General features: G+C 38.0%; 1 protein-coding gene across 6 annotated transcripts in view; it reads right to left on the bottom strand.

The window, feature by feature from the left end:
* Positions 1–12,265, bottom strand: part of SPEN (spen family transcriptional repressor) — a 90,601-nt gene that overhangs the window by 20,322 nt on the left and 58,014 nt on the right. For 5 of the 6 annotated variants that reach the window (XR_004974014.1, XM_036349249.1, XM_036349250.1 and 2 more), the window contains exons 4-6: positions 8,601–8,761; positions 5,965–6,165; positions 3,522–3,673 (exon numbers count right to left, since the gene is read on the bottom strand). Coding sequence is in view for 5 of the 6 variants with exons in the window: in XM_036349249.1 (XP_036205142.1) it covers positions 3,522–3,673; positions 5,965–6,165; positions 8,601–8,761 (514 nt within the window). In the remaining variant the exon portion in view is untranslated. Of the gene's footprint in view, positions 1–714; positions 786–3,521; positions 3,674–5,964; positions 6,166–8,600; positions 8,762–12,265 lie in introns of those variants that run through there. The other variant, XM_036349251.1, reaches the window with a different exon arrangement.

Below are 12,265 nucleotides of genomic sequence, written 5' to 3'. Positions count from 1 at the left end.
GGTTGTGGGCTTGATCCCCATGCAGGAGGCAGCCGATCAATGATTCTCTCTCATCACTGATGTTTTTCTCTCTCCCTTCCTCTCTAAAAATCAATAAAGATATATTTTATAAATAAATAGAAATACTATGTATGTTGGGGTTGGGTGGAGGAATTGAGCAAAAAAGGAAAAAATAAAAAGAGAGTGAACTCAAGGACATGGACAACAGGTGATGATTGTGGGATGAGGAGGCGGAGAGGTGATGGAGGTGAATGAGGGCACAGAGGGAATAAATGGTGATGGAATAAATTAAAATAAAAGCTAAAATAATATTAATAATATTTGAGAAGAGTAAAAATAACAAAGAAATCAAGTTTTCAAAAGTGATTTACAATATGCAATTCTAAAATAGAAGACTCATTCTTCTATCAGTGTATCTCACTGAACCAAGCCTGGTGATTTGATAAATATGGTAAAGATCTCTCATATCCAATATGAATTGATATATCAATACCCAAACTACTTTGTGAAAATGCATCAAAAACACTATCCCTGGGTTAAAGAAAAACTCTATGAAGGAACACCACCATCTCTTTGGAATGCTCAAATCCTGTAGCCCCACTCAGACTGATGCTGCCTGGAGGTGGTGGTGAAAAAGAACCTAGCTTACACAGGAGAATGGTCCAGAGAAACCAGACACTTGGAGGGCAAAACATTGACTTAAACAATAATCACCTGGACCATATATTGCAGAGTAAGTATTATGATTATCTAAGCCTCCTTAAGGATCACAAGTCAATAATCAAAACCTGAAATGGCAAAATGAATGTAATTAAAAGCTGTATGATGGGTCCTTTAAAAAAACCAATAATTTATACTCAAAATTGTTGTAAGTAATGGTAAGCAATCACTTTGATTTTCACTATTAAGTAGAATGCAATAACCCAGGATAACTCTACTGAAGAGAAACAATCTCCAAAGAATATGGTGGGTAGACTCACTAACTACCAGGTTCTTTCTGGCTATAGCATAATCTGTTATCAGACTATTTCCCCAAAGTTTGTGTTTCATTAAAATAGTGATAACCATGAGCAACTGCAAACATGATGAGACTATGGTTTCCAAAAAGAATACTGATATGTCCACCTTAGTGAGAAGCATAGCTCTCAAACACAAGTATTCTAATTTTAGCAACCTTGGTGATAAACATGTGCCCATGTGTCCAAATAAAACTTTTTATACCCCTCCAAAATTTAAAGTAGCAGTTACATTTGAATAAAAGTATATCTGAAAGCTTTATCAATTCATAGACTCATGAATGCCAAGGCAGAAAAAGCTGAAGTTCAGATAGTAATGTGAACTCCAAGTCACTCATCTAGGTAGGCAATATAACTAGAATTAGAGTACACCGCTACACACATAAAAAAATAAAAGAACTTTAAAAAATCAAAATAACTTAAAAAGAGAATAAGACGAATATTTTCCTGGTATATTTCTCTAAATATATTATCTCTGCTTTTTCTTTACTTTCTACCAACCACTTCATTCTCTTGCCCCACCCCCAGTAAAATGAGGTTTTACATCAGCCATAGACACAAATAATGTTTTAGTCACAGGACTAGATTATGTCATTTAAAAAGGGCCCCCCTCCCCCCCGGCCAATTTGCTCAGTGGTTAGAACATTGGCCTGTGAACAGAAGAATCGTGGGTTTCATTCCCAGTCAAGTGTATGTACCTCAGTTGCCCCTTCAGGAGGCAGCCAATTGATAGATCTCTCACATTGATGTTTCTCTCCCTCCCTCCCTCTCCTACCTCCCTTACACTCTCTCTAGGAATCAATGGAAAAAATATCTTTGGGTGAAGAAAATGAATGAATGAATGAATGAATGAATGAATGAATGAATGGATCTTTTGTTTAGCGCATTAGTGTATAATAGTGATTTTCAATTGGTGTGTTAACAAGAAGTACAACTCGTGTGCTGCAAGAATTTTTTTATATGTTTTTATTGATTTGAGAGAGAGCGGAAGAGAGGGAGAGAAAGAGAAACATCGATTCTGCCTCCAGCATGCCCCTACTAGGTCTCAATCCCATGACCCAAACATATGCCCTTACCAGGAATTGAAATGACCTTCTGGTACATTGGGAGGACGCTTAACCAAGTGAGCCACACTGGCCAGGGCTGCCATAAGGATTTTTAAAACATGCAATACCTGCCTATTTAGTGAGGGGCACTGACCTCTTTTCCTTTAGATTGTCAAAAAAAAAAAAAAAATGACAACAGCTAATTCAATAGTCGTCTAATGTGAATGAATCAAAATTACACCTACTTTTTTGTGTGCCGCAGAATTTTAATAATGAGTTTATGGGTTCCATGAGATGAAAAAGGTTAAAAATTGCTGGTATACAAGATAGATGGATAGACAAACAAAAGGACACACACACATCTGAAAGATTAGTAAGAGCTATTCCTACCTGTAACATTTTTAAATATAGTACAAATATACTAGGGCAACTTTTTTGTTATTAATATATATAAAGAAAATCTAAAAAATCAAGAAGTAACTTCCCTATTTTTTCTATCACAAAACAGTACATCCCCATATAAGGGGTCAATGGGGAAAAAAGGGGACATATGTAATACTTTCAACAATAAAAGATTTAAAAAAATTTTTTTAATGAAATTAAAACAAAAAACAGTATATCCTAAGAGCTGTAACCAAACTATGTTTTGAGTAGTCAAAAATTTTTAATAGGTTTTTATTGATTTCAGAGAGAGGAAGGCAGAGGGAAAGAGAAATAGAAACATTAACGTTGACAGAGAATCGTTGATCAGCTGCCTCCTGCACGCCCCACACTGAGGATTAAGCCTGAAACCCAGGAATGTGCCCTGACAGGAAGTCAAACCAAATCAAACCATGACTTCCTGGTTCATGGGTCAATGTTCAACCAATGAGCCACTCCAGCCAGGCCAAACTATTTTCACTATAAACTGACTCAAGTTTTGAGCCATAGGGAACAGAAAAACCCTTCTACTCCTAAACCTAACTATGACTTGCCTAATATAAAAAGTGATTCTAATTAAAATTTCAAAATAGAACTGAGCTTCCAGCATGATATCCATGTTCTAGTAATCCCCACGGTGCTTTCTGATGAGCACCGTGGTAACAACAGTCACACACGAGTCTGCTGCTTCTTTCTCACAAATATATGTTCTCTTCCAGATTTCTCTTTCAATCCACAGGACTAGAGATGTAACTGAAACAGCACCCAATAGGAAAAGGAAAATAGAAAAACTGGATAGGAAAATACATATGTAAACAAAATAAAGACAAATATACATTATGCATTTTTACATATACACATAAATACTCTCCAAAGGGTTTTGCTAGATCATGTTTTAGCGAGAGTTAAAAACACATAGGACAAATTAAAAAAACATTCATTACACCATCTAAATATCATCTTTCCAAATATAATCTGTAACTTTGCTTTGTCTTATGAAAAAGACCTAAAACTGTTTTTATTGTAAAAAGTAACATACCACAATTTCACCAAAGCGCTGGAAGATGTTTCGAAGATCATGGTAAGTAGTGGTTTTTTCAAGGTTGCCAATAAAGAGGGTTCTTGTTGCTTTGGGATGAAATTCATCTATCCTTTCATCCAAAGGGCGAAATTCATTTTCACTTTCTGTTTCTATAAGTGGGATGGGGGCAGAGTAAAAAGAGAAGAGAGTGTTTTGATGTGTATTTATATTTATATATCATAGGGGAAAAACTACATTTAAGAAAGTAAATCTCTGAAACATTGGGCTTGAGTACTCATACAATCTGAAAAATTATACACACCTTCAGAAATAGCAAAAGAAGAATACAAAGGCTAACAAACTTGTCCCAAAAGTAGGGGGAAGTAACACTTTGATTTTTAAAATAGGAAAGTGGACAGAATTTCAATATGCAAGTTGATTTGTTGAAAAAATAATCACTTAGCACAGAAATATATTTTAAACCCCAGAAAAATGGTAATTATTTTAGCCTAATCTTTAGTTCCAAAATTATGTTGCAGGCTCTCAACGTGGAGTATAAACTATACATAAAACTCAACTGAAATCAGTCCAGCTTCATTACTTAATTTACTTTCAACATTTTATGAAATACTTAAGATTTTACATTTGTCCTACTAATCATAATCAACACAACCCAAATTCCTGTCTCAATGCAGCAAATTTTAGATACAAAAATAATAATTGCATGATAACGGACTGAAACAACACTTATGAAATATCTTCTTTTGGTGTTGTACAGACCTCAATGACAACTAGAAAAAGACTAAATGACTCTTCAAGTTTCTATTTCTTATGATCAAAAGCCCTTGTTTAATGTCCAATTCCAAGAGGTCCTTGACCTAAAGAAGAAATCAGCTCCATACATTTCAATACAAAACATTTACGACAAATCATCCAACAGCAGAATTCCAACCAAGTCTCTATACTCAAATTTGATTGCTTTCCACATCCCATTAAACAGGTGTTTCATGTTGTCCTATCTTGAAAAGGTAGCTTCAGCTTTCCTATGCTTGAAATTAACCAAACTTCTCAAAATCTTCACGGGTAGGTGATTAAAACCCAATTACATCCTGGGTTTTAGGTAAATGTTTTAGATAAAATGATATTTTACTGTATAAATCTCGAGCTAGCCTCACCACTTGGAGTTAGTCAGCTCTCAATAATGACCCTAAATTAGATCCTCACTACTTACATAAGATCCTCACTAATTATATATGTCAGTTCCTTAAGAATAGATGACATTCTAAATATAATTCCAAATGTGTTAAATAAGAACTGCTCTTAACCCAGTATAACTTAGGGCAGTATCTCAAAACTAGCAGAGAAGTGGGAACATGAAGACATAACCTAGAATTCCTTTGAAAAGATAATATTCCTCTGAATTAGTGTTTTATCACAAAATTATGCACATTTTACATTATTCACTCTAACACCTCTGTGCCTGTTTTAATACACAAATAACATTCTTTTCAGGAATATTATTTTTCCTCTTAATTAAATAAAATAAATAAGAAAATGAGCGATGTTTACCTTAAAATTCAAAACTCAAAGTTTAGTCTTAAAGTTCATCTCAGCTACATAATGGTACTGTATAATTTTAACATTTCTATTCATTCCTTTACAAATTTACTCACAAGATGCCTTAAATTAGGGGTTCCCAAACATGCATATGTGAATTCTGAACCAGCAAGCTGGGGTAGGGTCCAAGAGTCTGCATTTTAAACAAGCTCTGCAGGTGATTCTAAACTGGAGGAAACATGGCCCAATCCCTGCCTGAGAAGACTTCCTGCCCTATAATAGGCCTTTCAGGTAAGTTCAAGTTAATAAAATGTCCCCTTGAAATTCTCAATGGGTCACACTAAGTTAGCCCTGCTTTTCCGTCACTATCTTTAAGGTCATAGAAGACAGAATAACAGATCCAATTGTGCTGGGCATAATGGAAATAAAACTGGTCTAACTAGCCCCTCAAATCCATATAACAAGTAATTTATTTTGAAATTTAATCCAGGATAATTCTGTTGTTATTCTCCTAGAAACTATTTCCTTATCTCAATCAAGTTAATCCTTTTGGGAAAGCAGGACGCAATAAGGGGCTAACTCTGCCTTTCTGTCACTCTTATTAAAAGTCAGCATTTCTGCCCTGGCTGGATAGCTCAGTTGGTAAGACCGTTGTCCTGACATGCCAAGGTTGTGGGTTCAATCCCTGGTCAGAGCACATACAAGAAGCAACCAATAATTCAATTTTTTTTTTTTAAGTCAGCATTTCTCCCTTATAGAAACACAACAATTTTTACCCTCCCTAACTAAAACAACATAGTTTATTAAGCTGAATAAATAAAGCTGGAATAGTGTCCACATTTAGAATATTCTGCTGCTGTTTCATAGGCTGGAATACAAATTACACAAATTCCTTTTCTCTTACCTGGCCCTATCCATGCTGTTACTTCAATCTGCATGCCAAAGAAAAGTTTTCCTTTTGATGCAGTCAATGCTTTTTCTTGGTCCTCTTGCTGTCGAAAGAATACCAGGCCATACCTCTCTTCTGAAGCTCCATGTATTTGCACTGAAGTCACCTTTCCAAATTTCTTAAATTCATGGAAAAGGCCATCTTTAAGGCTTGTATCTAAATCGCCAAATAAAAACAAGTTGCTTATTTTTCTAATTTAGTTACAACTCAATAAGTAAGCTAATTATTAGCCTGATTTTTAACCTAAGTTTTGTTAGCCTTAAAACATTACGTTTTCAAACACAATAACTCTAAAAGGCATTTTGGAGATTACTGTACAATTCTGAAATAAACTGAGTATTAGAAGATTTATTGATTTTTTTTAAAAAATCTGGAGTATAGCGTAAGGGGAGTTTATTTTGCTACTCCTACTTTTGGTTATGTTTAAAACTTTTGCCCAGCTGGTGTGGCTCAGTGATTGAGCATCAACCTATGATCCAGGAGGTCACCGTTCAATTCCTAGTCAGGGCACATGCCTGGGTTGCAGGCTCGATCCCCAGTGGGGTGCATACAGGAGGTAGCCAAGCAATGATTCTTTTTCATTGATCTTTCTATTTCTTTCTCCCTCTCCCTTCCTCATTAATCTATTTCTCCCTCCCTCTCTGAAATCAATAAAAGATATTTTTTAAAACTTTCATAATAAAAACTTTACATACATGAAAACAACATATGTAAAACCTTTAAAGACTTCAAAAAGAAAACCATACTTCTAGCTTCCCAAGCATCATGTCAATGATAAAAATGTGTGGGAAGTGGCATGTAACATCCTAAACAACTTTCAGGCATTTTACAGATGAATCATGCCATCTGGGGGTCCTGTGTTAATTTGCTTCATCTTAAGAATCAAGATTATATAAAAAGACAAGCCAATTTTACCCTCATCTACTCCTAAATTACCAAGTAATCTAAATCAAAAGCTCATCAACATTTGTGTCTCAATATCTCTATTCACAAACCTGGTATGCAGATTTTATAGGCTGTTTTATTTTATTTTTTAGAGGAAGGGAGGAGGATAGAGAGATAGAAACATTAATGATGAGAGAGAATCATTGATTGGCTGCCTCCTACATGCCCACACTAGGGATCAAGCTAGCAACCCAGGCATATGCCCTGACCAGGAATCGAACTGTGACGACCTGGTTCATAATTCAACACGCAACCACTAAGCCATGCCAGTGGGGCTACAGGCTGATTTTTTTGTGTGTGTTTTTTTTTTAAGGCTAGTCAAGTGAAGCAGTGGGAGTGGAGAAGGAACAAAGAAATCTGTAACTGGCTGTGATCAATTAGTTGTAAGACACCACTGCACTCGGACCAGCTGTGTTTTAATAAATAATTTAAGTAATCACTGAAATGCACTTAGCCAAGAAATATTTAGTTTGATCTTTTTCGTTTTGACCATACATATGTTGTTTTCATAGGTAATATGCCTAATATAGGAATAACAGTATATTGTGGTCAATTGTCATTTTAAAATATCAGGAGTAAAGGAAAGACTACAGTATAGCTTTTCATTAGACTTTTCCATTACTCATGGTTTTCCTCATTTAAACTCTTAATATTTTTTTAAAATATATTTCTGTTGATTTCAGAGAGGAAGGGAGAGGGAGAGAGGTAGAAACATTAATGATAATGAGAGAGAATCATTTATTGGCTGCCTCCTGCATGCCTCCTACCAGGGATCGAGCCACCAACCCAGGCATATGTCTTGACCGAGAATCGAACTGTAACTTCCTGGTTCATAGGTCGACGCTCAATCACTGAGCCATGCCAGCCAGGCAAACTCTTAATTTTTTTGAAATGAGTTTCCTATCATAATTTTATGTCCAAAATTATTTCACATAACATAGGACTCCAGAGCAATATAATAAATCTAACTAAAAACAGTATTTCTACATTTTCATCATAACAAATTTCCCCTCTCATTAAAATATTTAATCCAGCCTAGTGTCTAGGCTGGATTAAATATGTAACAACCTAGTCACTACATAAAATTATAATAATAACCACTTGCTTTTTCTTACATGGCATTACATGTTAGATGAACCACAAGAACAAAGCTGATTGCGCATGGAAGGGGAAGAGTTAGAAGGATGGAGCAAAGTAAAAAAAAAAAAGAGAGAGGGAACTCATGGTCATGGACAACAATGTGATGATTGGGAGGGGGAAGTGGAGGAGGAGGGCATAGCGGAAATAAATGGTGATGAAAAACAAAATGTTTTTAAAAAGCTTGTTGTACCCGGCCGGTGTTGCTCAGTGGTTGCGCATTGATCCATGAACCAGGAGGTCATGTTTGATTCTTGGTCAGGGCACATGCTGGGGTTTCTCGCTCAGTCCCCGGTAGGAGGCATGCAGGAGGCAGCCAATCGAAGATACTCTCTCATCATTTATGTTTCTCTCTCTCTCTCTCTCTCTCTCTCCCCCTTCCTCTTTCTGAAATCAATTTTTTAAAAAACCACCATAAAAAAAAAAAACTTGTCACAACGAAGTATAGAATTCAAGTTGCTTAGTCTCTCATTCCCCAACAGCAACAGAAAGAAAAGTATAGTTTTTACCTGTAGAGCGTACTGGAAGATTCTGAACTTTGATCCCAAAACTTTTACGGGGCTCATCTTTTTCCAGGGATGAAAGCAACTGGGAAGTGGGTGCGGGGACTGCTGCGGATTGAACTGACCGGGCTGGAGAGTCATCGCTTGAACTACTGCTAGAATCAGTGCTGCAGAAGGGCAAAAAAACTTCAGTGAAAAGAGAAACAAAATACTGGAGCATATAAAACTTCTTAGAATCAACAAGTGGCAACAATTAAAAGGTCTAAACTTTAGGCCTGAGACTTTAGGATGCCCTACCTTCACATCCATTTCATACTGTACCTTCAGAGATAACAGAAGACAGCAGTGGCCTGACAGTGTGGAGGCAAAATAAACAATCTTTTACATTACCACATGCCACCTAAAGGCAAATGTTTCATTCTTGAATGCAAAATTTGAATAATTTTTCCAAGTAAATAAGACTAATGAACACAATTCACTTAAGGGTCATAATAATAATAGAACAGTGGATATATGGGTTATTGATTCAGAGACATCAATTCAAATCTTAGCTTAGACATACAGTAGGTACTCTTGGACAAGTCACTTAAGCTCTTACTAAAGCCTCAGTTTACACATCTCTAAAACAGAAATAATAATAATAGTATCTATCTCATAGAGTTAGGAATTAAATAAAATAACCCACATACTTGTATGCATGCATATAAGCATAACCAATGGACACAAGACACTGAGGGGTAGGGGAGGCCGGGGGAAGGTCAAGGGGAAAAAAAAAGGAGACATATGTAATACTCTTTGTAATACTTTAAGCAATAAAACAAAACTTAAAAAATAATAAAATTAAAAAAAAAATAACCCACAGGTTGCCCTGGCTGACATGGGTCACTGGTTATAGCATCAGCCCACACACAAAGGGTCTTGGGTTCGATTCCCAGACAAGGGCACATAGCTGGATTGCAGGTTCCATCCTCAGCCCCAGTTGAGGTGCATACTGGAGACAACCAATCGATGTGTCTCACATCAATGTTTCTGTCTTTTCTCTCTCCCTCTCTCTCTCTCTCTCTCTCTCTCTCTCTCTCTCTCTCTCTCCCCCTCTCCCTCTCCCTCTCCCTTTCTCCCTTCTTCCCTCCTTCCCACTCTTTCTAAAAAAAAAAAAAAATCAGAGAAACCAAGATGGCGGCATAGGTAAACACCAGAGATTGCTGCTTCGCACAACCACTTCAAAAATACAACTAAAAGATGGAACGGACATCATCCAGAACCACAGGAAGGCTGGCTGAGTGGAAATACTACAACTAGAAGGAAAGAGAAAAGAATACCGAGACTCAGAGGAGATGCAGTGCGGAAGTAAAATACAAAGGTGCAGAGGTGCACGCAGAGAGGGCTGGCGGCTAAGGACACGGTTGTCTTTTTCAATCAGGAGAGAGTCTCAAGCTCTGAGCTCCAGTTCCAGGTGAGTCTCTGGGGACCCAGATTCATACGGGAGAAACGGGACTGTCTGGCATCGGTCGGAACTCGAGGGCAGCTTTCTCTCAGAGGTGCTCGCAGCAATTGCCGGGACACTGAGAAGCGGGGCCTCTGAGGGCAGGACTGAGAGCAGCCATAACTGTTCACTCTGCCCTGTTGATCCCCTGGGACCCCGCCCCGCTCAAGCGTGCAAGGAGGCTTTTGCATATGAAAGGCCCGGCCCTTTGCAATCTGAAAATTACTTAACAAACTGCAGCTGGCCCAAGGCCCCAAGACAACTTGCATTGCTTCACACCTGGCTTCTGCTGGGTAGCCTCAGGCCTAGGCTAGATTAGCATCTCCTTAGAGATCCAGGAGCCAGTGTGCCCGGTGGTCAGAGTGGGACCATCCAGATTGCAGCTCCTCGGATCCATAAAGGACACACTCAGGGGGCAGACTCAGTGAGCACCAAAGCCCCACTGAAGCAAGTCTTGTCCCGGAGGGGTGCCTCTAGCACAGAAGTTCTCCCACTGCAGAAACAGCTGATTCTCACAGCCAATTGGCCTGGAGGTCAATCCCTCCCAGTGTTACCTACAACAATCAATGCTTAACTACAACAAGACTGTGCACAAAGCCCACAAGGGGATGCACCAAGAGTGTCTACCTCAGGTAATTGGGGAGGCTGAGCGACTGGGCCCTATAGGACACCTAGCACAGAAAGCCACTCAATCGACACAGCAAAGCATAAAAAATGCCGAGACAAAGAAACAGGACACAAATGACAGAAATGGAGGAAAGCAAACTACTGGATATAGAGTTCAAAACCACACTTTCAAGGTTTTTCAAGAATTTTCTAGAAACCGCCGATAAACTTAATGAGACCCTCAAGAAATCTAGTGAGACCCTCGAGGTTGTGATAAAGGACCAACTACAAATTAAGCATACACTGACTGAAATAAAAAATATTATACAGACTCCCAACAGCAGACCAGAGGATCGCAAGAATCAAGTCAAAGATTTGAAATATGGCCGAAACCGGTTTGGCTCAGTGGATAGAGCGTCGGCTTGCGGACTGAAAGGTTCCGGGTTCGATTCCGGTCAAGGGCATGTACCTGGGTTGCGGGCACATCCCCAGTGGGGAGTGTGCAGGAGGCAGCTGATCGATGTTTCTCTCTCATCGATGTTTCTAACTCTCTACCTCTCTCCCTTCCTCTCTGTAAAAAATCAATAAAATATATTAAAAAAAAAAAAAAAAAGATTTGAAATATGAAGAAGCAAAAAACACCCAACCGGAAACGCAAAATGAAAAAAGAATCCAAAAATACGAAGATAGTGTAAGGAGCCTCTGGGACAGCTTCAAGCATACCAACATCCGAATTATAGTGGTGCCAGAAGAAGAGAGAGAACAAGATATTGAAAACCTATTTGAAGAAATAATGACAGAAAACTTCCCCTACCTGGTGAAAGAAATAGACTTATAAGTCCAGGAAGCGCAGAGAACCCCAAACAAAAGAAACCCAAAGAGGAACACACCAAGACACATCATAATTAAAATGCCAAGAGCAAAAGACAAAGAGAGAATCTTAAAAGCAGCAAGAGAAAGACAGTCAATTACCTACAAGGGAGTACCCATACGTCTGTCAGCTGATTTCTCAACAGAAACTTTGCAGGTCAGAAGGGAGTGGCAAGAAATAGTCAAAGTGATGAATACCAAGAACCTACAACCAAGATTACTTTATCCAGCAAAACTATCATTCAGAATTGAAGGTAAGATAAAGAACTTCACAGATAAGGAAAAGCTAAAGGAGTTCATCACCACTAAACCAGTATTATATGAAATGCTGAAAGGTATCTTTTAAGAAGAGGAGGAAGAAGAAAAAGGTAAAGATACAAATTATGAACAACAAATTCATATCTATCAACAAGTGAATCTAAAAGTCAAGTGAATAAATAATCTGATGAACAGAATAAACTGGTGATTATAATAGAATCAGGGGCATAGAAATGGAGTGGACTGACTATTCTTGGGTGGGGGAAAGGGGTGTGGGGGATGCGGGAAGAGACTGGACAAAAATCGTGCATCTATGGATGAGGACAGTGGGGGGGGGGATGAGGGTGGGAGGGGAACTGGGTGGAGGGGAGCTATGGGGAGAAAAAAGAGGAACAACTGTAATAATCTGAACAATAAAGATTTAATTTAAAAAAAAATCAGTGGGAAAAATATC

This window comes from Myotis myotis, unplaced genomic scaffold (assembly GCF_014108235.1).
Source record: "Myotis myotis isolate mMyoMyo1 unplaced genomic scaffold, mMyoMyo1.p scaffold_m19_p_2, whole genome shotgun sequence".
NCBI lineage: Eukaryota > Metazoa > Chordata > Mammalia > Chiroptera > Vespertilionidae > Myotis > Myotis myotis.
The sequence above is the reverse complement of the archived record's forward strand: the minus strand, read 5'-3'. Positions and strand labels throughout refer to the sequence as shown.